At 32.3% G+C, this 24,976-nt stretch overlaps 3 protein-coding genes and 1 long non-coding RNA gene across 4 annotated transcripts in view; 3 read left to right on the top strand and 1 right to left on the bottom strand.

Annotated features, from left to right (window-relative positions):
* LOC106678579 (uncharacterized) lies at positions 1-978 on the top strand. The gene is made up of 3 exons (XR_010845011.1): positions 1-95; positions 433-547; positions 765-978. It is a non-coding gene; the product is annotated as an uncharacterized lncRNA (long non-coding RNA).
* A 12,185-nt stretch (positions 979-13,163) lies between these two features.
* Positions 13,164-14,357, top strand: LOC106678559 (flotillin-2). The gene has a single exon (XM_014417135.1). It carries the CDS (start codon positions 13,164-13,166, stop codon positions 14,355-14,357), a length of 1,194 nt encoding a protein of 397 aa, XP_014272621.1.
* A 1,534-nt stretch (positions 14,358-15,891) lies between these two features.
* Positions 15,892-21,139, top strand: LOC106678576 (flotillin-2). Its single transcript, XM_014417155.2, has one exon. It carries the CDS (start codon positions 15,892-15,894, stop codon positions 17,179-17,181), a length of 1,290 nt encoding a protein of 429 aa, XP_014272641.1. The 3' UTR covers positions 17,182-21,139.
* Positions 20,845-24,976, bottom strand: part of LOC106678575 (lysosomal Pro-X carboxypeptidase) — a 19,053-nt gene continuing 14,921 nt past the window's right edge. The window contains exons 8-9 of the mRNA XM_014417154.3: positions 24,231-24,418; positions 20,845-21,101 (exon numbers count right to left, since the gene is read on the bottom strand). Coding sequence (XP_014272640.1) covers positions 20,891-21,101; positions 24,231-24,418 — 399 coding nt within the window. The 3' untranslated portion in view covers positions 20,845-20,890. The remainder of the gene's footprint in view (positions 21,102-24,230; positions 24,419-24,976) is intronic.

Genomic DNA, 24,976 nt, shown 5'->3' with positions numbered 1-24,976 from the left:
ATTAACAACATTTTTAAGGATTTAGTCCACAGATAATATCGTTATGAGAACAACTACAAAAATTATTTTGATCATTTATATCATAGTTATATCGAGTAGGTATTTATTAAATATTAATATTTTATTCAAAATATGTAGTAATTTTTTAATATAATTTTAAAAGTTTTTAGATAAACAATTTTTAATAAAAAAAAAAAAAATTGAAAATTCTTGATCATCAATTAGACAGCCCGGAGTTCTTGTACCAACCTGCCTCGTGTTGGCCTAAAAGCCAATTTCAGTATTCCAAAAATTAATTTTCGACAAATCGGGGTTTTTTATTAATTCCAATCAGAATCCATTAAGGGTAAAACATTGACAACTATGGTAAAGTAAGAAAGAACACAATTTTTAGAATATTTTTTATATACTAAACATTAAGAATTATTGTAGTAACAGTAAGAAAACATCTGAAAAGAAACAAAATACATTATGATGCATTTGTGACAGTAGATTGATATGAGACGATTATTGTGGGGGAAAGCGATCAGGAATGAAGTACGCTAATGTAAGTAAAATTTACTATTATTATTTATTTATTTAAATAATTTATCTTTATTAATTATAATTATTCAGTAATTATAACACCGCATGAAAAAAAAAAATTCTGTTATTCAAAAATATTGCCATAAAATTATTAAAACAATTTTCGAAAATTGCTTTGAGACTTATGTCTTGTCTATAAATTTATCAATAGATTACCCTAAGTTACTCTATTTTTTTAGTTTTGATAGAATGCAAGAGATAAAAGAAGTTAGCTAGTGCAGATAGTCTTGGGCGTACACAGCGTGAAACAGGAGAGGGCAGGTGACCCTCCCCCAGAAGAAAAAAAACATTATTAATTTAATAAAAATTATTTAGTAATTATAACACCGCATGAAAAAAAATGTCTGTTATTCAAAAATAATGCCATAAAATTATTAAAACGATTTTCGAAAATTCCTTTGAGGCTTATGTCTTGTCTATAAATTTATCAATAAATTACCCTAAATTATATAACATATCTTAAAAACCAATTTACATTAACATAAATTATTTTAAAAAAATTCTGCATGCTATTCTGCTCGGGTCACTAGTTTCAGTAAAAAATATCCTTTTATAACAATAAATTAGTATTTTTTTAAAGCAAATAATTGTAATAACTAATAAAGCACTGATATAATGATACATAATTTTCTTAAAATATTGGCTTCATTTGACTTATTCGTGCTGAAATGTAAATTAAGACCGCACCCTTGGTTTTAGTAAATTTCTATAACACTCTCTCCTTTTCTACCTCTGGCAGTTTTCTATTCACAATGAAATAATAGAGAGTACTTTTTTTTTATATCGCAATTACATTACGACTGTTTTCTCGATTTAATTAAGAGGTTTGTACTTTAGATTTTATTAAAAATTTGTTTGTCGTGGACGTAGATTTCTACAGTTCATTTCATTTGATAATCAGCTAAAGTAAACAGTTTAAGGATTGCGCGTGCCTAACCATTTGGGATCCGAGGTGGATTTATTTTTGAAGCTATCCTCTCCTTTCTTCCACCAGAAAATAAAAAAATTTAATAACTTTTATTTATTTTTTGAAAATAGAATACCATTCAATTCAAAATTAAAGCTCTGTAGTTCGAAATCAAGGAAATTAAAAGTTGACGAACCAACTACACGAAGCCACTGTTGTTGGAGTATTCTCAATGCGATAAGCAAAAGTGTTGTTTATCATTTGGGATCAAATCGGTGCAATAAATAAAAATGATTACACGGCGCTAAGCTAGATCTGATATATTAAATATTCTTATAGGCTTCAATTAAGATTCTACTCTGGTGATTTGCATAGCCAAAATTCTATTAGAAATAGCAGGGAGCGATGAAAACCGGTAGCGAAATAGCCTGAACCGGTCTGGACTGCACAAGTTCCCGTTAAATTTCAAATTGACTAATGGCCCAGGTCAGGAATGCCAGTGAACCGTTTGCTATCCGCTATTCTTGTTTTCATAAATAGGTGTAAGGCATTTATTTGCTTTGGTTTTCCTCATGCCATTGCTGTGTCACCATCCCACACAAAACATAACCCTGGTTACGTACCTCAAAATCTCAACCAACACATTTAGTATAAGAGCTGGGCAGTTATCATAAAAATTACTACTCCTACGAAAATAAACTTCTACTTTGTACAGTATTAAATTAGCTTTAATTTGAGTGCTAATAGACATCGGTACGTCGAATGGTTTTTGAGATATAGATTTCTCAAAATAAATTCATTTACTACTGATCTCTCAGTTCATTTTTTTATGAAATGTTTTTTTTCAAAATGCTATATCTCGGGAACTATTGAACTTAAAAAGCTCTTTTAGGGCTCATATTTTAGAAAATTTGCTCTATTTTAAACAATTTTCTCTTAGAGTTTCTCGTGTTGTTGATCGTTTTGAAGATATAGAGCTCCGAATGAAAAATTAGTTTGTTTTAAGGTTTTGAAACAGCTACCATTTTTTATTCCCCCTAACTATACTAGGCAGACTCAACAATTTCGACTAGTAATTATACATAGTTTTTATTAAAGTAATCAAAAATTGGGGTGAAATAATTGCCTTCTTTCTCCTCTTGGGCTCTTGTACTAATTCATGTTTTAAAAAGTTACCCAGTTTCAGAGAAAAACAAAATCCCAACACACATCATTTGTTAACTACTAAACAATAATTTCTTTATTAATTTATTTTGTACTGGCATGAGATGCTGAAGAGTTTGTTTGAATAAGATGATGAGAGGAACTACAAGATCAATTTGAAATATTCTTTTTATCTAAGTGAGGATATTTTTTGAGGAAGTTTTTAGGCTTATAATATCATTCCACATCCCATAGAAACGGAGCAATAACCATATTCTGATATAACGGTTAATTCTAACAAATCGTTGTCATGACAACTTCATATCCGTAGAAGCTGATACATGACAGAAATGGTATAATAAATTTGAAAAAATAAGATACAAAAAAAATTGTGAAATTGTGAGACTATTTACCGTTTAAAAAAAAATATTAGTTTTTATCTTTTTTCTAGAAAATATAAAGCAGCAAATGTTTTACTATTTTAAAGGTTATTCGATATCAGGTTGTTACTATTTGTATTTAAGAAGATTGCATAACCCTATTCCCCTTCAAAGTAAAAGTGAAGCCAAAAAAGCCACGCCCACGAATGGAACGTTTACGATGAGGTTTATAGAAATGTTCGCTATTATAATCTAAACTAAAACATAAGGGAGCCATTGATTGGCTCGTATTCTTCTCATTTTGGCTTAACTTTTTCTGCTAACTTACCCTTCCACTATACTTCTTCCTCGAAGTCTTTTATGACACTATGTTTGTACAGCTATTGTCTGCAAAATATCCCCCACGCATGCGCAAACGGCCAAATAAGATCCAAAGTTGAAGAAAAGGTTGATGGTGTGTAAAGATGGTCATGTATTGATTTTTTCAAATTCCATCATCTATTATCTTACATTTTTCTTCAATCGCATTGATACAATCCCTTTCGCCGGTTTTATTCTCAAACTAGAAAAAATTTTATTTTTTTTGTTTATCTAATGATATTTACAAATGTGTTTACAAAAAAAATACATCCAGTAAATTTGATCTAAGATCATAATTGAGTGATACAGGCAGGTAGCACTCTAATAATATTTCGAGGCCATCTTCTTTTCAGGTGCCTCGGAGAATTGTCAGGAATGGAAGAGGAAGCAAGGTTAGAAACTAGTGGATTTGGGTGGTTAGGGAGTTTACAATGCAAGGATTGATCTTATTTATTATTTATTTTCAAATATAGGTAATTATTTATGTTTACCAATAGAAATGGTGAAAAAGATATATTGGCTTTCGTAGTTGATACTGTCCTATTAATTTTTTTTATCTCAGACAAAACAAAACAATGTAGTTGACAGTTAATGTTTTTTAATTACGAAAAACAAAATTCGTTACATGAGAAACGACATAGTATTTAGTAAGTGCAGGAATTTAATGGTTTAAACTTTAAATTTAAACAGTATTATGGTTCATGAGAAACTCTCTCAGCATCCAAATCCCCTATCTAGCATTACCCATCCCTAAAACCTTCGCTGAAGGTTCAAATGGCAGTGGCCCAGATACATATTGTATATAATTATATTCGAGTTCTGGCAATGGCAAGATTCTCCACGCCCGTTCTGGACGTTTGCAACTAGCGTTCTCACTCATTCTCCGAAGTCCTACATTTTCTCCCACAAGTAAGGTGACAAGCTCGATTCAAATTTCCCCAGGCTCAATGTAAATAGGAATGATCGTGTTTAAGATGTTATTTTACTTTAAGTATAAATTTTAAAAAAAAGGGCGGCTTCTATTTCTTATTTGGTTATGATTTAACTTATTTATTTGTTACGGCTGTAAATATATGACAGAATGCTATATTACACAATTAAAAAACAATATTATACAAATTTAAGCAGGTGATTAGAAAAAAAAAACTTTAGTGAAGATTGGTAGAATATTCTGTAAATATTTTGGTCATTGTTCGAGGGCAGAGTTCAATGATTATGTATACGTATATAGAGAACTTGAAAAAAAAAATTAAGATATCTTAGATACATAATATAATACTTTTGATACTAAAGATAACAAAAACAAAACTGCAAAAATTGCTTTAGTTCCGATTTACTTATCTTCTTGATAGATTGGACTTTGACTGGCTATCTGGACTCTGACTGGGGAAATTTTTTTTTTTTTTTATTTTCTTAGGGTTCCTGACAACTGTTATTCAAACTAATTTCATGAGCAATGTTCAATAATTTAGGAAAACTTGGAATCTTTATATATTTTTAATATATGACAATATGAAAAACTTTTAATTTCTATTTTGGACTGAGGGAATATCAAAATGTTTACATTAGTGAGTAACTAAAACTTTTTTTATATCACTCCTCTATTTCTGGTAGTTCACATAAAATATTTTTTTTTGTTAGAACTTGTTTCATGTACAACCTGCATTTTATAAAACATTCTATATCCCTTACAACAATTTTATTAATGGGGGGGGGAGGAAATGACAACGATATATATTTTTTTTAAAGAAAAATAGAAAGAATGTAAACTTTCTATAATTAAATGCAGTCTTATCAATTTGCTACTCTGTTCTAAATTTTTGTTGAACAATTAGCGAATAGTGATATCTATTTTAATTTTATCTCTCGAGTGGTGAAATACAGACATTGCTGTATTTATCTCCTGTCAGTTGTTTGTGTATGATATTTTTTTTTAATGTCTTTTATCTATTTATTATTGAAGCACTTTAAATCCGATATCAGTCTAAGGATTTGACTCTCTTTTAATTTATTTATTGCCCTTGTCTATCAATTATCAGTCAATAAGTTGATCGCCTTATTTTTTTTTTTTACTTTAGGAATTTCTTATTCAACTTGTAACAAAAAATATTATAGATATGCTCTGAAGAAAAGAAGAAAAATCTATAGGAAATAGTTAATTTCTGAATCAACGAAAGTAAAGCATGATTTCAATTGAATTTTTTTTCTTTGATAAAGCTTTATCTATTTTTAGATAAATCTTGCAGTTCAAATACTTGGGATAGGTTTGTTTTCCTCGTAATTAATGATATCAGGGGGTTATGGGCTACTTTCAAACTATCAAACATTCAAACAAAAGTTTTGATAAAAGGGATAATAAAAGAGAATAGAAATAAAGTTTGACTATATCCGAGAGCCAGGTGGCACTGTGGTAAGACCTAATGCTTCTAACTCTAAGAACCAGGGTTCAAATCCAGCAGGGCAGATAATTATTTTATGTTATACTGTAGCTGTGAGTAAATCCTCTGCGTTATGACACCATCATGAGGTGAAGTCCACCCGGCCTCTCTTAAAAATAGGTGTCATTAACTGGAGAAAATCTTCAAGACTTTTCTTGAAAAATCTTTTCGACCTATAATCTTCTAAAGACAGTCCTTCCTTCCAATGTACTAAGCTCATGGACCCTTCATGGGGTGTATTAGTTTACGAACTGTGTGCATGTAAATGTGACATAGGTTTATGCTCCGATAGTATTGTTATGTGAGTTTAAATAAACCATAGCGAATTCGCTTAATTTGTTTCTAAGAATATGTATATACTTTTTTTTTTTTTTTGCAAGTTTGCTTTTTGTGGGACGGCCACTCAATGAAAAAAGTCAATGCCCCAGGCCGGATCCGAACCGGCGCCGCACGCATATTTGAGGTGTATAGACCTGCGCCCAACCACCTAATTTACGTATTCTCTGTTGCTCTCTTCTAAGAATATTAAATTGTTGGATAAATATTTTGTGCAGAAAACCACAATGTTTGGCTCCGAAAGTCCCATTTGTCTAACTCAAACGTAGTTGCTTATTCGTTTTTGACCCGGCTCTGACTTGCCGCCGATGGTAAGTGAGTCCAACTCTTCATATGCTTCAGGTAATGAAATTTTTAGGACCAGAATCTAAAGCGATCATTATTATCTTTCCGAGGCAGAAACTAGTTCTGTATTATCTACAAAATATCTGTAAACTGATTACTGGTCCATTAATGATTCACTAACAGCGAGGTAATAGGTTCTAAACCATCTGTTGATTTCGAAGATCTACTTGGTAATGAGTTCATGACAAGTCCGGGATTTGACAAATAATTAATACATTAAGCGTATCATAGCAACTAGTAGTTTCTTAAAAAAGAATGGACTTGATTTTTTTGTTTATGGTTGGTGTTTTTTGGACATCCTAAAAGTATAAAAAAATATAAGCTTGCGAATAGCGTTTGTTTGTAACCACTACTTTGATTTTTTTTTTCGAAAATCTTTAGTAGCATCAATTTACAGAAAAGTTTATACTGAAAATTATTGGGTTATTGCTTTTAATAATTAAGAATGGTAATAAAATGGTGGAAGAATAACTAAAATGCCTTTTCAACAGGTAACACTTACCTAAATATAGAATATTTTTTAAATTAGGCATTTAAGTTCTGTTAAACTATTTCAATGACGATAAGACCTATTAGGTTTTAATAAGCACTTAATTTCTCATTAATTCGCCGAAAGTAACGAAAATCTTTTATTTTTTTCATTTTAAACATAGCACAAAAAGGCACGGACACACAGACTTTTTTACGAAACTTGTTTTTTTAACTTGTTTACTTGTATTCGAAATTTTTCACGATCGAAATACTTTCCCTTACTGTATATTCCATATTTAGGTAAGTGAAAATAAAAAGAACTATAAGTGCAGGTTTTTCAGTTCTCCGTCCACCATTTTATTACCCTTCTTAACTTTTGAAACCAATAACTTAATCTTTTCTGTAAATTGATGCAACATAAGATTTTTGAAAACAAAAATTCAAAATAGTGGCTACTAAAGCTTGCATTTATATATACTGGAACAGTCCTGATGAAACTCTACAAAGTGGGCTAAAACGTCGGAAATAAATAGTTGTTAACTATTTTTTGTTTTCTTTTGACCTCTTGCCAAAAAAATTCTTCTTCACAATTTTCGAATTTACTGAAGTAAATATCTCAGGGACCATGTGAGAAACAGATATCTATTAGAACTCACATTTAAGCTAAGTAAAAGTAACATAAAATTTTTGCAGATTCCAAGATATTTCCCAAAATAAATTTATAAAATGTTGTTTTGTGTTTTTTTTAGATAAAAAGAAAAAAAAGATTGGGTATCGAAAAACTTGTTTATTGGAGGTAAAGGGCCCCACGAGGGCCCAAATGTTACCAAATTTACGCTGCTTTAAAAAAGGTCTTATTTATTTTAATAGAGAGCTTTTAATGACTTTTAATCATCGAACACAGAGTGGAATTTTTTTTTCTACAATCGTTTTGTTATTTATTCTTATTTTTTAAAACCAATGAGGTAATGTTTTCCAGCATGGAATTTTATGTAAGTTGTTACCACAAACGATTTTTGAAAAAAAAAATTGAAGATGGAATCCAAAAGACTCCAAAAAAATTCCAAATTCGTCAATGGGAGAATGAGTTCTGAAATAATACTCATTTTTTATTATACCACTTCTTCTTCATATTCAACTTTCATGCGCGTATTTAAAAAGTCACATCAATGATTTTAAATAAAATTATTGTTCAACGAGAATAGTATATGTGCGAATTACAAATGTGTGTATAGTTTGATTTGTTTGGCCATCAAATAATAGGAGGATGGAGTACATTGGAGGGGGTATGTTATCAGGGTGAGTGACGCTAGAAGGCGGGGTCTATTCCTTTCGTTGGCGTGGCAATCAGCACGCCATATTTGCCTGTTGAGAGTTAACAGTTGACAGTAAAGAGTTACTGCCACACCCCGTATGCCAAAAATGGCTAGGCAGGGAGATTAAACAAAAATAAAGTTGGGAGTTACTCAAAGCGTGCTCAAATTTTGTTGTTATCGGTTTTTTGAATTACGATTAATTCTCAGTCACTTTTTTGATGTAAACATAAGATATTCTAAAAAATAATGTTTAGTTCTTTTTTAATGAACAACTTTTTCACATTATTATACATATTATTGTATTATTTATTATACACATTATTATATATTATCACGACATTATATTGGAAACAATTATTTATTTGTATCAAACTTAATATTTTTATGCTTTCCTTAAAACAAATTTATTTTTATGTTTCCTAGAAAAAATGTATCGATTAATTGAAAATTGATCGAGTTAATTCAATTTTATATTCATTTCTTTGTTTTTGGAACAGTAAATATATTGTGGGATTCTTAATATTCACACTGAAATGAGTCTGGACAGAACAGAGAAAGAATCACTAATTTCTCGAGAATTATGGATATACCAAATTATTGGAAATAACATTTACAACTTCTATTGGCTTCACATTAAATAAAGGGTTTTGTTTTGTGTACAGACTACAGATATTACAATAATCTGCGAAACCCCTATTAACTTCAACGTAAAGTTGCCTTCAAGGGGCCTGGCCTAATCCCCACCTCTTAGCGTCATCGTTGATTATCCCACCTCCTCCCCTCCCCCCCGGTCAAATAGCTTAAACCAGATTAAAGATATTTTATAGATATTAAAGTAAAGTTTCTACCAATGGTAGATATATTGCAGTAATAATCACTCTAGATGCTGGTTATGGAAGGATTTCATGTCATGATTTAAAAATTTAACTCACCACTGTAATAAGAAGATCAAGCAGGTCAGGAACAAGTCTTATAGGCTTAATCACCTGCTAACTTCTCCTAATCTTTCTCTCCGCCTCAAATTACAAATTACAAGAGTGTATTCAAGTCAGCTCTGATCTACGGAGCACCAATCCTGACCAACATAACACTTTCAACGGCCAAGAGGCTCCAACAGTTTCAGAGCGGTATACTCAGACGTACAGTGAGTACATTAGAACTACCGACTGAGACAGAATTTATATCAAGGCGACATATCAAATTTGTTGACAGCCTCCAGTACTGTACGAACCCGTTATTTAGGACACTGACACCGACAGGACGCCCACAAAGGTGGTAGGCACACACAAACTGACTCACATTCGACTGAGTAATAGTAACTAAATTATTTGAATCAACAAACCTGGTGAGCCCCATCACCAATAGACTACCATAAAATACAGACTACCCCTTTCAAAATGATCAAATTTTCTCAGCCTATTCTTAGAATGTGGAAAAAGATTCAACCCTCAACCCGTTTTATTATAACATCAACACCACATATCCTTGGGGCTTATTAGGAAAAAAAATCTCTTGTCCGGTGCGGCATTTAATTTTTTTTCTCACTTTCTTGTATGTCGACAACAGTGGCTTGTGACAAAGATGCTATAGGTTTCTTAGTACAGGTAGATTTCCTCTTTTATCAAAAGAGGTAAATCTAGATTCCATTCCTATTCTGGAATGTGTTCTCTCAGTGCTTGGAACCTGTAGCTGGAAAATCTCTACAATATCTCTACTAGGCATTACCGAATATAACTCGTTGCTCCATCATCGGTTCCATTACTCAGTGATTACGTGCTATTAGGTTTCTTATGCTATATCATCTGTAATCAGTTAGTCATATTAAAGTTTTTAAAGAATTAAACAAAAAAAGACTCAAGAATAAAGAAGATTTCATGTTTTTTGAATTATCAAATAGGAAAGAAATAAAGTAAAAAAATTATAGTCACGAGACGTGGGTTAATTTGCACCTTTGATCCTCTCTCCCACCCTCCCAACCCCATCCCCCTAATTCAAGACACGTTTATTGACATGTGCTAATGATTTTGGCCAATAAAGTGATGTAACTTCCCTCCCAGACAGTAGCAAGCCAAAACACTCCAACATTGAGATATAAAAACACAAAGGTGAAAGTCTAATGCGATAAACCGCGCCCATCGTTGAGTAACGTCGTTATCTGCACATTCTCAGACTTGTTTTTGTGTGCATCCTCTAATGCTATTGGTCGATGCCCCTCCCCGCCTACACGGGCTGGCCTTCGGTTCATGGCCTTTTTAATCAGGGTATCACTCGTTAATTTGTAATCTGTTTGTTAGTACTGTCACTTCGGCTGTAATCTTATCTATTTCGTATTAGTACATATCATATTATAATTTAACCTTATACTTTTTTTTTCTTCCGTATTGTATGCATCCTTTAGTTCTCCTAAAGTAATGTCTTCATGTTAATTACAAATTTAGTAGTAACCAGAATGGAAGTTCTGTAAGTGTGCTGAGGCCAACCCTCCTCTATGAAGCACTGCTGACTAACATAGCTCCTTAAACGGCCAAGAGGCTCGAACAGTTTCAGAGCGGTATACTGAGACGTACATACTTCACTTTAAAGAGGAAAGACGGACCACATATATACGACATTCGAACTACCGCCTATGACAGAATTGATATCGAGGAGACACATCAAATGTTTTTAAAGCCTCCTGTACTGTTTGAGCCCATTATTTAGGACACTACTCCTGCAGGAAGGCCACAAAGATGGTAGACACACACAAACAGACCCAGACTCGACTACAGACTACCCCTTCCCAAACAAACAAATTTCCTCAACCCCTTCTTAAAATGCGTACAGAAAAAAGGCTACCTTCAACCCGTTTTCATCATGACTTCATCTCCACGCACCCACGGGACTTAGAAGAAAAAATAATTGGATGTACACTCCATTCTTAGAAAAATATTGACTAAAACGTATTACCTACATACATGATTGACCGAATGAGGATTTGAAGAAGTTGGTTAGGACTATGGCCAAAAAGAATAAAATGGTTATTTATAAACTATAAATATTTATAAACTAATTATATTAGTTATTTATAAACTATAAATATTTATAAACTATTTATATTAGTTATAAAATAAACTATTTATTTATTTCCAATGTTTCGACCCACAACGTAGGTCTTTCTGAGAGCTGATGGGATGATTGGAGATTAGAATAAAGGGACAGTTTTTCCCTTTGAATGATAGGCACTAAAAGTCGCTTTCTTAATTCTCCAAAGAACATCAACGCTGATGAAGATCTACATAATAGGTCGAAACGTCAGAAATAAATAGTTGATATTTATAAATAAACTATTTTTTATTTTATTGGAAAATTTGAAAAATCGATTTTATAAACCGACCTTAAATTACAGCCTGGGAAGTGATATCAACTTTTTCGATAAAATTGACAGACCGGAATTGCCACTTAATAAAATGAATTTTTCAATTAAATCATAAACAGCTCTAACATATTATTTTAAATCTGACGTTAAGGTCCATTTAATTGCACGTCAACGTACCGAGTTTAATCAAAATTGGTGGGGTCGTTTTTGAAAAAATCGAAAAAAAATGTGAAGAATCAATTCTATAATGTGGCACTTCCGGTCTATAAATTTGTTCGAAAATGTAGCTGTCACATTTTAAATTACACATGTAGCTGTCACATCCCAGACATATGTAATTTAAGGCCAGTTTATAGAAATTAAATGTTCTTAAGATCCTGCGCAACAATTACGAACGCACCAATTTACACAAAACTTGAAGCTGTATGCAGGATGCTAAGTGAAAGTTGTGGATGTAACAGATTTTTACAAAAAAAAAAAAAAAATCTATGATATTTGTATTTGGCATTTCGTCTAAAGTATCTTCATTTTTTTTTTTCAAATAGTTTTCACTGTTATCAATAATAAACAATGGACAAATTTAAAATATTGAACAATTGTATGAATAACTGAGGGAGAAAAATAGAGACATCCGATTCGAACGGGTCTATTCTGATTACATAAAAGCTTTGTTATCTTCAGTTAAACTGTTGTTACAAAAATTATTGTAATGAACCAAATTAATATTCTTAATACTAACTTCAAAGTAACCTAAAATACGCTTTTTTATAGCTACAGAGAAATATAATTTTTTTTCTCATAATTTTCACCCTTTCTCGTAAGATTTTTATTTTTTCGAAAATCACAAAACTATTGATAACTTTAACACGAGCTCACCAATAAACTTAAACCAAGGGAACGTAAGTAGGTTAATAACTGAAAAATATGTGATACACGCACCACGACCAGTTTTTATTGCATCTCTAATCCTCATCAAAACTAATATCTGCTTAAATATGCTGTTAATTAATTTTCATATAGTAGTAATTAGCATGTATTCAAACTTTAGTTTGAAAAAGGCAAAAACAGTAATAGTAATAATAAACTATTGATGCAGATTAGTTATCAAACCCTGGAACATCTGAAGACAAATGGGGGGAAACAGGTGATGTTATTATTTTTTTAAAGTGAGTTATTGATAAAACAAAAAGGAGGAAATCATTATGTGTCTGAGCTTAAACGTACAAAATAAATTGGTTCTATGGCTGTTTAATAAGAAACTTGAAAAATAACTCATAGGAAGAATTAAAGGGTTCCAGCATGATTAAAGGGGAACAATTGATATCGAATGAACTCTTAACAGTATACACTTATAAATTAATAGAAATAATTGTCGTATACGTTACTCATTTAAAAACAAAATGTTTCCTTTTTCTCGCAATCAGGTTTTTTTTTTAGATACCACGTGTTTATCCCCAATACTTTTCATACGATAAGTGGTTTTGTATTTGATTTCTTCGGAACTGTTTGAAGAAACATATTATTCCTATGGGCAATGTAACAGCAGTTGGTCCGAATGAAGCTTTAATTGTTACAGGAGGTTGGCGATATCCAAGGAAAAAGATAATAGCCAGAGGAGGCTTCGTATGGACTTGGTACGTTGGTAACAAAGTGAAAAAGATGTCTTTGGCATTAATGACCTTGACACCTATTTGTGAACAAGCTGAAACTTCTGAAGGTGTTCCCCTAATGGTGTCTGGTATCGCACATTGCAAAATATCTAGTCAACTAGATCTTCTCAAGTTAGCTGCAGAACAGTTTCTTGACAGGAGTACGAAACAAATTGCTGATGCGATCGAGTTGACGTTGGAAGGTCACCTAAGGGCAATTTTAAGTTGCCTGACAGTCGAAGAGGTCTATAAAGACCGTGTCAAGTTCTCAAATGCGGTCAGAGAAATCGCAGCTACTGACCTAGCCAAAATGGGCATAGAGATTGTCACATTTGCAATAAGAGATATATATGATAGAGTTAACTACCTTTCATCCATAGGCAAGAAACAAATTGCACTGGTGAAACGGGATGCCAACATTGGCGTAGTTGAGGCTGATAGGGACGCAGTGATGAAGGAATCGCAATGTGAGAGAAGTGCTATGGCTGCAAAATATGATTCGTATACTAAAATTGCGAAAAATTTCAGCAAATATAAACTTCAGTCAATGTCCTATGCTATTGAAGTGAGCAAAGCAAAAGCCGTAGCTAATCTTGCTTACGAACTGCAAGTGGCCAAAATGCAACAAAGAATCAGAAAAGAAGAACTTGAAATCGATGTGATTGGGAAACGAAAGGAAGTCGAAATAGAGGCACATGAAATTGAAAGAAAGGAAATGGAATTGAATGCAGAGGTCAGGCTGAGTATAGATGCAGATATTTACAGCAGAAAAATGAATGGCCAAGGAAATAACTACAGAATAAGACAAATAGCTATGGGTGAATCTGCTAAAGCCACGAGCATTGGGTTAGCACAAGCTTACAATTTGGAAATCATTGAAAAAGCTAAGGCAGAGAGAAACAAAATGAGAGCTCTCGTCCTTCAGAAATATGAGGATGCAGCTATAACAAAACTGTTTTTGGATGCACTTCCCAAGATAGCAAGCGCGGTCTGTGCACCGCTGGCCAAGACTGGTGATATCGTCCTCCTTAGCAATAAAGACCAAATAAAGTGGATGTCAAGTCATCAGTAATTGCAAGACCTGCTTTAATATTCCTAAACTCCTCAACAGTTCTTAAGTAACACGTTGGAAATTAGGAATTTGATCGAGATAATTAGGCAGAATGTTATGTTTTTATTAAACAAATCTTTTATAAAAAGCTCTTCAAATATCCTTATCTTTATTATTTTTAACTTACACAATATCTTTTTATGCATAGTAGAACTTTATGCACAAATGTTGGAAATTGGTTTGTCATGAGTAATAGGTAATGTCCACAAATAATCTTTAAACTCGGACCATAAATATCTGGATTATACTTGAAGATAATTACTAATTTGTATATTTAGTAAGTAGAACCATGTCTTTTATCATTTTTGAAACTCGAGGTATACAGTAATGTAGTTTAAGTGTATGTATGTTTCCAGAGCTCATTCGACAATCCCGTAAAAAATCGAACCAGTGGTTTTCAATTTAGGATCACCAAAAAAATGTGGAAGAAATCGGTCTGGTCCCCATGACTTCTACTATCAACAGAATTACTAAGTCATAAAATACCTTCTTCTAATGATAAAAAAAAACATATAGGTTTATTAGGTTAATTAATAAAAAAATATTAACTTCTACAACACTTCAACTCTTAGTCATTAAATATAACACATAACAACACAATATTAACATAACACATAACAATCACAAATAAAATACAATTAAATTATAAGGAGGTTTCACAGTACCGCCAGGCTATCAGTGTTGCCAACCTCCTACAATCAGTTAACTGTTTGATTTTTATATTGATTGAATAATCGATTATTTGAAATCTTTCCATATGTGTATGCAACCAATAAATTACAATAATACAAGTATTTTGTAAGTATTTTTTTTAATGTGCTGCAGTGCCACCAATCGCCATTTGGGTGTTAGGTTTGATACCAGATATAGTCGAAAAAGTAAAATTTATGGTGAGAAGTTAGATTTATTAATTTGTGCACCAATCTATTTACAAAGAAATAACAGCTAATTGATTATTGAGCACATCGAGGACACGAAACTAGTACTAACATTATGAGTTATGTGGGGGGCTAAATAAGGTTATTGAACCCATTGATTGATTTAGAAAGCTGCGTAAGACTAGTCAGTCCCAATTCGTAGTGACAAGAATACTGCTCGGCCACCAGCAAATAATACGTTATCTAAACAAAGTAAAAAGGAAAATGTGTTAAACAGTTTGTGTTTAATAACTATATGATTCTTATAACTTTTATTATGAAATTTCCCATATGTCACGTATTAGTTCAGCCCAGGAAACAAATGAAAATGAACATAAAAATCTAATCTAACCTCAGTAAATTCTTATTAATACAAATGTTTCCTTGTTTCTCGATACTCTGATTGTAGTATTGGTTAGAATTCAACAATGTTTGATTTCGCAGTACTTTGTTTTGTTTTTTAATGCTCTAACATTCCCATACGTTCAAATTTGATAAGATAAATTCTACCCTGGTGTAATTAAGCTGAACTAATTACATATGATTAGGCTGAAAATAAACATTTTTTTCAAATTGATATGGGCAATCTGCATGTAGTTGGTCCCAACGAAGCTGTCATAGTATCGGGGGGGACCATGAGAAAAAGGAAAAAAAAAATAGTTGTTGGTGGTTGGGTTTGGGCTTGGAGTGGAGTAACAAACGTCCAAAAATTGTCTTTAAACTTGATGACATTGATACCCAAATGTGAGGCTGTCGAAACAGTTCACGGCGTCCCATTAACAGTTTCGGGAGTGGCTCAGTGCAAGTTCATGAACAATCAAAAATTTCTTGAAATAGCAGCTGAACAATTTCTTGGTAAGAGCATACAACAGATTAATGCGACCATCAGGATGACTTTAGAAGGTCACCTAAGATCTATATTAGGAACATTGACTGTTGAGGAGGTCTACAAAGACAGAGAGAAATTTGCTGTATTAGTAAGAGAGGTAGCAGCTCCGGATGTTGGCAAGATGGGGATACAAATTTTATCATTTACAATTAGGGATGTTTACGATAATGTTCAATATTTATCCTCTTTAGGCAAAGCACAAACTGCTATTGTAAAAAAAAATGCTGATATCGGTGTAGCAGAAGCTGAGCGCGATGCGGGGGTAAAAGAGTCGACATGCAAAAGATTGTCGATGGATGTTCAATATGAAATGTACTCAAAGATCGAAAACAATAGTAGGAAATATGAACTGAAGAAAGCGGAATACTCGCAGGAAGTGAAGAGAGCCCAAGCAGAAGCTCGCCTTGCGTACGAGTTACAAGCTACTAAAATCCGCCAACGAATCAGAAATGAAGAGATAGAAATAAACGTCGTCGAAAGGCGTAAACAAATTGAAATAGAAGAGCAAGAAGTCGTTAGAAAAGAATTAGAACTGAATGGAACTGTTAGGTTGCCAGCTGAAGCTGAGAGTTATAGATTGCAGACGATTGCAAGAGGACAAATGACACAAGAGATTGAAATAGCAATAGCTGAAAGAGAAAAGAAAACAAAAATTGGTTTGGCTGAAGCTGAAGTAATTGGTAAGGTTGGTAAAGCGGAAGCGAACATGATGTTGCTCAGAGCAAATGTATTTAAACAATATGGACAGGCTGCCATGACATCTCAAGTTCTCGAGTCACTCCCAAAGCTTGCAGCTGAGGTGAGTGCGCCTTTAGCTAAGACCGAGGATATTGTGATGCTTGGAGGCAGTGATCACGTTACGGGCGAGGTGAACCGTTTAGCCGGTCAAATTCCAGCCTCACTCAATGCTTTAACAGGCTTTGATTTGAGAAAATTTTTTAGGCCGTCTTCGAAGGAAAAGGAAACGGAGCAAACATAACTGCAAAAGAAATTTGATGCTGCCACTCACGAAATCCGATTCTTTAAACAGCTGATGAATTCATTAAAAATCATGGCTATTGGATGATTGTGTCAGAAGCAGAACTCAAAATTATTGGGAATTACTACATTTTAAAAATAAACTTTTGCTTCAGTCAATTTTCCGAATTCAAGCTTTTCAATATCATATTTCATTTTTTAGAAATTAATTCAATAAATTTATTCACAATAGAATGAATTTATTCGAATACCAGTAATTAAATAAATTAATAAAACAATATCATTAGCATGAGGGCATGAAGGACGGCATTACCCTGTAACCCCGTCATCAGATTTGCAGTGCAAGATTAAACCTCGAAATCTCTGCTTAGACAAATATCAATGAATATTATTGTTAAAAAATCTTGTGCCGTGCGCGCATCACACAACTTTTACTTACCACCCTACATGCGTCCCCGAGTTTAGTGTAAATTGGTGTGCACGTGTGGAAGTTATCGCAATTGTTGTAACTTCTAAAAAAATTAGAATCAGGATAGAAGAAAATTATGAACAAAAAAAATGTACTTTTCTGTTGCTATACAAATTGGTGGGAATAAAGAATATAAGTTTTATATTGTGTTGCTTCTTATAAAAAAATAAAAATTTACACAGTACAGATTTGAAAAGTGTGGGCAGTATATGTGCAAATTAAATAGTCTACAAAGATGACATTGTGGTCTTTGATAGTGTTCTTCGAGTGGTTAGTAGAGATTTGTTGAATTAAACTGGCTGTAGTGTGACAACTTTTTCGATAAAACCAACCAACTGAATGTACCGCTTTATTGTTATTTCGTTTTTTTACATTTTTCCAATTTTATCGAAAATTGATCAAACGATTTTGATTAAACCCGGTAGGGCAACAGAAATTGAATGGTATCTATTGTTAAACAGGTTTTATCCTCATTGAAATAACCCGACAGGGCTTTAACGAGAATTTTTGACAAAAATATTTCCCATAAAGTACCTTTTATTTTGTTTATTTTAAAGAAATTATCTGTTCTCACTGCTATAAATATTACACAATCGATAAATATAAAATATTAAAAAATTTTATGATTTGATAAAAAAGGAAAAACAGGAGATTCCGAATCAAACGAAAAAAGCCGAGATTGCGCGAAGTTTCTCTATTGTTTGTGCTATCTTTGCTAAACAGTTGTGTTTTTTAGCAGGAATGAAACTTATATTCGTTATCTCCCCCCCCCCCCAGGATATGCAAATTTATAATATCAGAAAATAAAATTTTTTTGTTCATAATGTTTGTCTAATCTGGTCTTTAGATATTGTTTTTTCTTGTTTAGTTATGTGTGCGCGCACCATACAAGTTTTTATAATAATGCACACAGAAAAAGAACTAGCTTACTTAATTTACCGAATTCAAACAAGTATTATTTGTAATTAAATTTTTATTCCAATGGGAAATATAATAAATAAATTTTGACACTTGTCACAATACTTTCAAAATGTGGGCATATTGTATAATTTTTTTATGAACTACATGTATATGTTGGTATTTTAATAATTTTATCTGATTTCTATAAAATATAAAGCTAAATTGTGAGTAAAATTAGACCACATACAAGAAGCCAGACGAATTATAATCTTCCTCCAAGGTCGTCGCGTGAGTTCCTACCAGAGTTGTAGGAGCCTGCTAGAGATTTTATATTTATCGGACATTGATAGAAGAGCAAAGGTATATAACTCGTAAACATGAGAAACTTCTTCTCATCAGAGCGATAACCCATTACTCGATAATCTCCTCGAGCAGCTACCGTCAATTAAATCGGTGAAGGCAGGTGTTCTCCAACTCCGAACATCTAGCAGAGTCCTCCAATCTTCTATAAAGTTTCGAGGAACTATCACAGTCATACATTATTTCGTAGATTTTTATCTCAAAGAACCCATTACTTGCCGCATGACCATCCCAGCATTTACCATTCTTACACAAGGCTAATTAAGCAAGGAGTAACCATCTCTCTTTGTATCCCATCTCCATGTTAATCCATTCATCTAAGGATTTTTCCTTTCATCCAACCTGACAAGACCCATATTTCTTAAAGGTAAGTTAGCACTGGTCTCATCAGTGTATTATACTATGTATTTTTTTGGAGCTCCTTGATGTAATGCTACTTCTTAATTGCCAACAAGTTTGGAGATTCATAGAAAAGAAGACTATTGGGAATATCCAGTGGGAGAGGGGATAACCAAACAGAGGAGAGGGGATATAAAGTGAACAATAATATGATACGAAGTGAGTAAACAGGTCTGAGATTGAGAAAATACTTGGTCTTTTGTTGTTCTTTGGTCATGAATATCAATGGTACATTAATATCACTGGTACATGAATATATTTATTGTATATAAATATTAGTATAACAAGTATACAATTGACATCTGACCAGCAGGATAGAAACTATAAAATGATAAACAAATGAGGAGCTTTCAAATACTGCAACATCATGGGCCTGACATGAGGATGTTTCTAGCAAAAAGGACTAACAGATGTGGAATGTCATAACAAAATTAATATAGGTTTCCTGTTTCCAAGGACATGACTTGACCAATAGAGTATCAAGTACATGTGCCAGAAGCATTATAGGGATAAACAATGCATGTTATATATTCATGGATGCAGATCAGGCAGCTGAAAAGAAGCTGACTAGTGGTTAGTTGACAAATAGCAGGATGACTTCATCCTTGCAGAGAGATATGAGCAGCAATCATGTAAGTATTTGATGTTAGAGGTATTAACAGCAAGTTCCTGACAACACACTCAAGGACAAGAAAGGTTCTCTTACAGTTCTTTCTAAACCAATATTAAAGAGTAGACAAACAAGGGAATCATCTAGTCAAATGTGGTTCTGGTGTTTCCCCAGCATATCTTAGACTTGCCGCTTGGAGCCATCTCCATACATTTTTTGGCATAGTTAAGGCTAACTACACAAATGGGATCATTCTGGGCACAGAAAATGGTTGCTTGCAACTCAGCCTGAAAGACCGAGATGTGTCTTCCATGTAATATGGTGATCCCCTCAGTGGATCTATTCATTTTCTATATATTGGTTATTGAGCCTTGTTTCATCGGGAATTCTGTACCCTATGACACGGTCTGTGTGAGAAGGTGTCTCATCAATCTTTACATTATGATAAGTGTTTATACAATTTTGGGTAGGAAGATCAGAGCACATTATTGAGTGTTACAGAAAGAAATATTAGTAATTAGAAACCATTAGTGATCCAGCACTTAATTTTATTTTACTATTTTTACAGATATACCTATATATACAAATAGATAAAATATATCAATATTGTTTGTAGATTTTATAATCATAAAACAAAACTAATTAATGGTTAGTTAATTTGCAAAGTTCATAACATGGGAGATTTTTAGAAAATTACGTCACATTGTAAGGTCAGAAAGAAAATTGTTGACCCAAATAATGCAAAGGGTGCTGCAACAAAGACAGAAGGGAACCAAAATCATTGAACGAAATGCCACAATGTGAGGTCGGATTCAAGATAGAACAAAACAAAAAATAGAACTCACTGAGAACACACAGTAGTCAGAATAGTACATTATATATTGATGTAAAATTTGAGCATATTAAAGGGTGAAAAAAATAATACCTAAAAGAAAAAATATATATTTATTTACAAAAATCAGAAATATATAGTCAGTTTGATCTCTGTTCTTTATGCTGCTTTATCCATGCCAAAAATGTCTTTTTGTAAAGCTTGCGAGCTCTATGGATTGATACAGGATCAGCTTTATTTGAAAACCTTAAATCCAGGTGGTGGGCAGACTCAGGAATAATAACTGCCTTGGCAGTTGAAGACATATCCTTCAAGACTCCTCCACTGGACCAAGGATCTAGAAGTCCATTACTAAGACAAAAAATATATATAATTATAAAAAATAAAAACCTTTTATTCTGTAACTATCCCTGTCTACTAACGATAGAATAAAGAAAAAAAAAATATGTTATTCGAATAACTATTATTGTAAACCATACTTATATTATACCGCAATTGTATGAAAAACATTCATATGATTATCAAACCTCTTCTGAGGAAGTTGATATGATTGGCCTACTTCCCAGGTATCACAATTTTCAAAAGGGCTTATTGGTTCAGCAAATTTAAAATAAATCTGGCAATTTAGAACATATAATAAAGTAATTTATTACTAGCTCATTATTATTATTTTTTTTTTAAATCATTCTTGATCCTATCAATAGTTTTTATTTATTAAAGAATATTTTTTTAAAAAACAATTCACCAAAAATAAGAAACTTTTAAATAGTAGTCAAAATGATATATTTTTATACCATAAAGAGCGATTAAAGTTCCAACCTGACAATTAATCAAAACTCATAACTCAAAACTTATAAATAAATAGTTAAACTTTTATCTTTATTTAATTCTCATTAAATTTCTAGATATTAGATTTAGTTAGCATTGTTATTATTATATATGTTCAATGAATAAATAAATAATAGAAAAAATAGAATAGTTGATCAAAAAATCTGAGTAAGCAAGATCACCATAGTGCTTTTGTATACTTCCATAGATGGATCTACGGCACTAGATAAGGATAAATTTCAAATTGATTTACAAGGGACAGTGGCACCAGAAATATGAAGGTGATAATATGTGGGGATTAGGTAGAGGTAGAGGAACAAATGGGATTATGGGTAATTTTTGATGAGAAAAGGTAATAAATGATAGTGGGTAAAAATTCCTAGCTTTATGTATGGATAATAAGATACTGTCATGTAATACTAGTTTAATCACAATATCATCTACAAGTTTACAATTAAAGTAGAATGTAATATCTCCAGCATTATAGATGATTTTATGTATAAAGAACAACTATGAAAATTTTTCATCAATGTCAAAGTCCGAAGATGAGCAGAATAGGTGACCTAAATACAGGATAGCTGCATAATACATTATAGCTGACGTCAAAGCTATCAGGTAGAAATTCCCACATAGTAGCAGATTGTTGTGGCCACCATGTGAAAGGAAATAGATTAAAGTGTACATATGTGTGTAAGTATATATATGTATAAGTGTCTATGCATATAGTATGTGTGTATACAGATTTGTTCATTTGTTGCATTGATGCATTTAATGCAGTATGAGAAGTAAGCTGTTTACAATATGCGTATTATGGCCAAAGGCCAAGTACTTGGGCTAAGTCCCCTTGTAGCACCATGCAAAGAGTTCATGTGGGCCTCAATCGCCTTCTTATGGTTACTGCATTTACTGCTCAGCCCACAGTGGAACATAGTATAGTCCACAGGCCATATAAGTACACATCAACGATGAAATCAAGGGATCCCACTCGATGATCTGTCTCCGGCGACAATCAGAGTTCAAGTATCAATAAATAAACTATTAAAAAAAATAAATAAATTGCAAATAAAAGATGAATAATTCAATAAAATATACAAAATTTTTATAGTAATAATTAATTTTAATTTTTTAAAAATTAATTTGTATAAATTTTTTATTTGCATTTTAAGTAATGTTTATTTTTATTTGTAAATAGTGGGTTTTAAAAAGTATTTTTATTTCAACTCCTCTTTCTTTAAATTAAGAAGTTGTATTTGATTGCTGTTGGAGATATAGATTTAATTTATGCTGCTATTTGGAGTTTTCTTTGTTTCTACATTTGACTTAATTCTAATAATATTTATTGGTTACATTTATTTGTTATTGACTGGTAATCTTGATAAGTTCATTTTGAACCTTCCTCCTCTACACCCCTCCACTGCCACCTCATAGATAATTTTATGTTTCTTTAAAGGAATAAAAGAGAAACTTATCGAAACTTCGATAATTTTTAAGGAATGGGAATGTAATTTAGTAGTGCCAATCCATAGAAAGGATGGCAGAAAGAATGTAATAATTATCGACCTGTTGGCTAATCTTCAGTAAGTATAAGTATATTCCAAAATCTTGAAGCAGAAGTAATGGAGATTAATAGAACATCATATAAATTAGCAATCAAAGAACCTCAGCAGCAAACCGAAAACCGTATCTTCTCACAACAGACGATTGTAAAGGATGAATGTGACAGAGGAAATAATATGTAATTTACCACTCTGGGTCTTAATGCAGCTTTTGATTATATTCCATGAGAGGAGATATCAACGTCTATCCACAACTAAAAATGGAAATAAATACCCTCATAAATATGATAATACAAGAAGGAAGGATGTATTGTTGTAGAGAATTGGTCTCATTTGATTTACAATTATAATGTTCATTTGTAACCCAAATCCTTTGTGAATATAATTATGAATAAAACTGCACTGTTTTAGACCACTGGGCAGCTGTTCCTTTGTTTAGGGTCTGTTTGCTGGTAGCATCCATTAGTGATGTTATATATACTTTTTGTTCTTCTGGATGAAACCCTCCCTGATCCACAACATGTATACATTACATGTAATGCAGAATTATAGGAATTCCAGGATAGCTCCCAATACCTCTGCACTCTTGTAAGTTGATATGCCAGGAGGCTGTGATGACTGAAAGTGTTTAGGCATCACCTTAGCAACCTCCTGTCAAAGACAGTGTTTCCAGATTAACAATACCACTGTTGAGAAACAGTAATAGGCCAGGATAAAAACATATTCATCTTAAAGTGAACTACTGCTGAAATGAGATTCCTTAGGCAAGTATTTGAAAAAATAGGAAGAATTTATGTCTGAAATAAATCATTCGAGAACATTTGAAGGTTTCTTGAAGATTAAGACTGAGAAACATCAACTTGGTATGGGCATATAAATAGAAAGCCTGAGGAAAGAAAAGTAAATTGATATATGGATGTAAGGCCAAAAAAAAAGATCTGTTGGCAAGCCATGGGTCTCATTTAGTTAAAAAATTGAAAAGAATGGCAGAGAACGTGACAAGAAAATGAAAACTCAGTGCTGAAAAACAGTGTAGAAGTAGTGAAAAAATGAAAAAGAAAAAATATATAACTTGGGCCTAAGATTAGACGTTTACCTGAATATTATATTTGTTGCCCAATGTATTTTTTTGCCACCATACTCCAGTTCTGCTAATTCAGGGTCTGGCCTCACTTTGAATCTTTTAAAACAGTCATCAGAAACCTCTTTTATATTCCAAATACTTTTTTCGAACATATCTGTAGTTCCACTGTCACACATAGGCATCACCATCTCTGTACATGACTGAAAAAAAATTGTTTTTTGAGAATATTATTGCTTCATATGTAAGGTGCTTTTTAGTATTAATATTTAAAGAGATGCGTTTAATCAAAAAACTGTTTGCATTGGATCTGATGCTAAAAAATAAACAAGAGATTAAATTTAAAATGAAAAACAAGTTGAACAAAACATTCTCCATTGTCTGAACCTTTGTCCAAAATTTCATTTTATTTAAAATTAATATGATGATCATAGAGGTTTATAATACCAGGTGAATCTATCAAAATGTGAAAATAATTTCATTTCAGTTTCCATATTATATTGCAGCTGAGTGTGAAATGTAAAATATTTAGTTAAGCACGTTTTATAACTACTAAACAATAAGAATCAGCATTCTGATTCATAATTAATGTGTTATCTAGATGTTGTTTTTATTGTAGGACTGAGTGGTATAAAGTATGCGGTGCAAATGATATGATCATTAAAATACTCTTATTCTATTTTGTGTATTAATATTAATATAATAATATTTTAGTAGTAGCACTTCTGAACAAAAAAGTTTATATTTATTTTATTATATAG

This window comes from Halyomorpha halys, unplaced genomic scaffold (genome assembly GCF_000696795.3).
Source record: "Halyomorpha halys isolate HHAL.00 unplaced genomic scaffold, Hhal_1.1 Scaffold147.1, whole genome shotgun sequence".
Classification (NCBI taxonomy): Eukaryota; Metazoa; Arthropoda; class Insecta; order Hemiptera; family Pentatomidae; genus Halyomorpha; species Halyomorpha halys.
The sequence above is the reverse complement of the archived record's forward strand: the minus strand, read 5'-3'. Positions and strand labels throughout refer to the sequence as shown.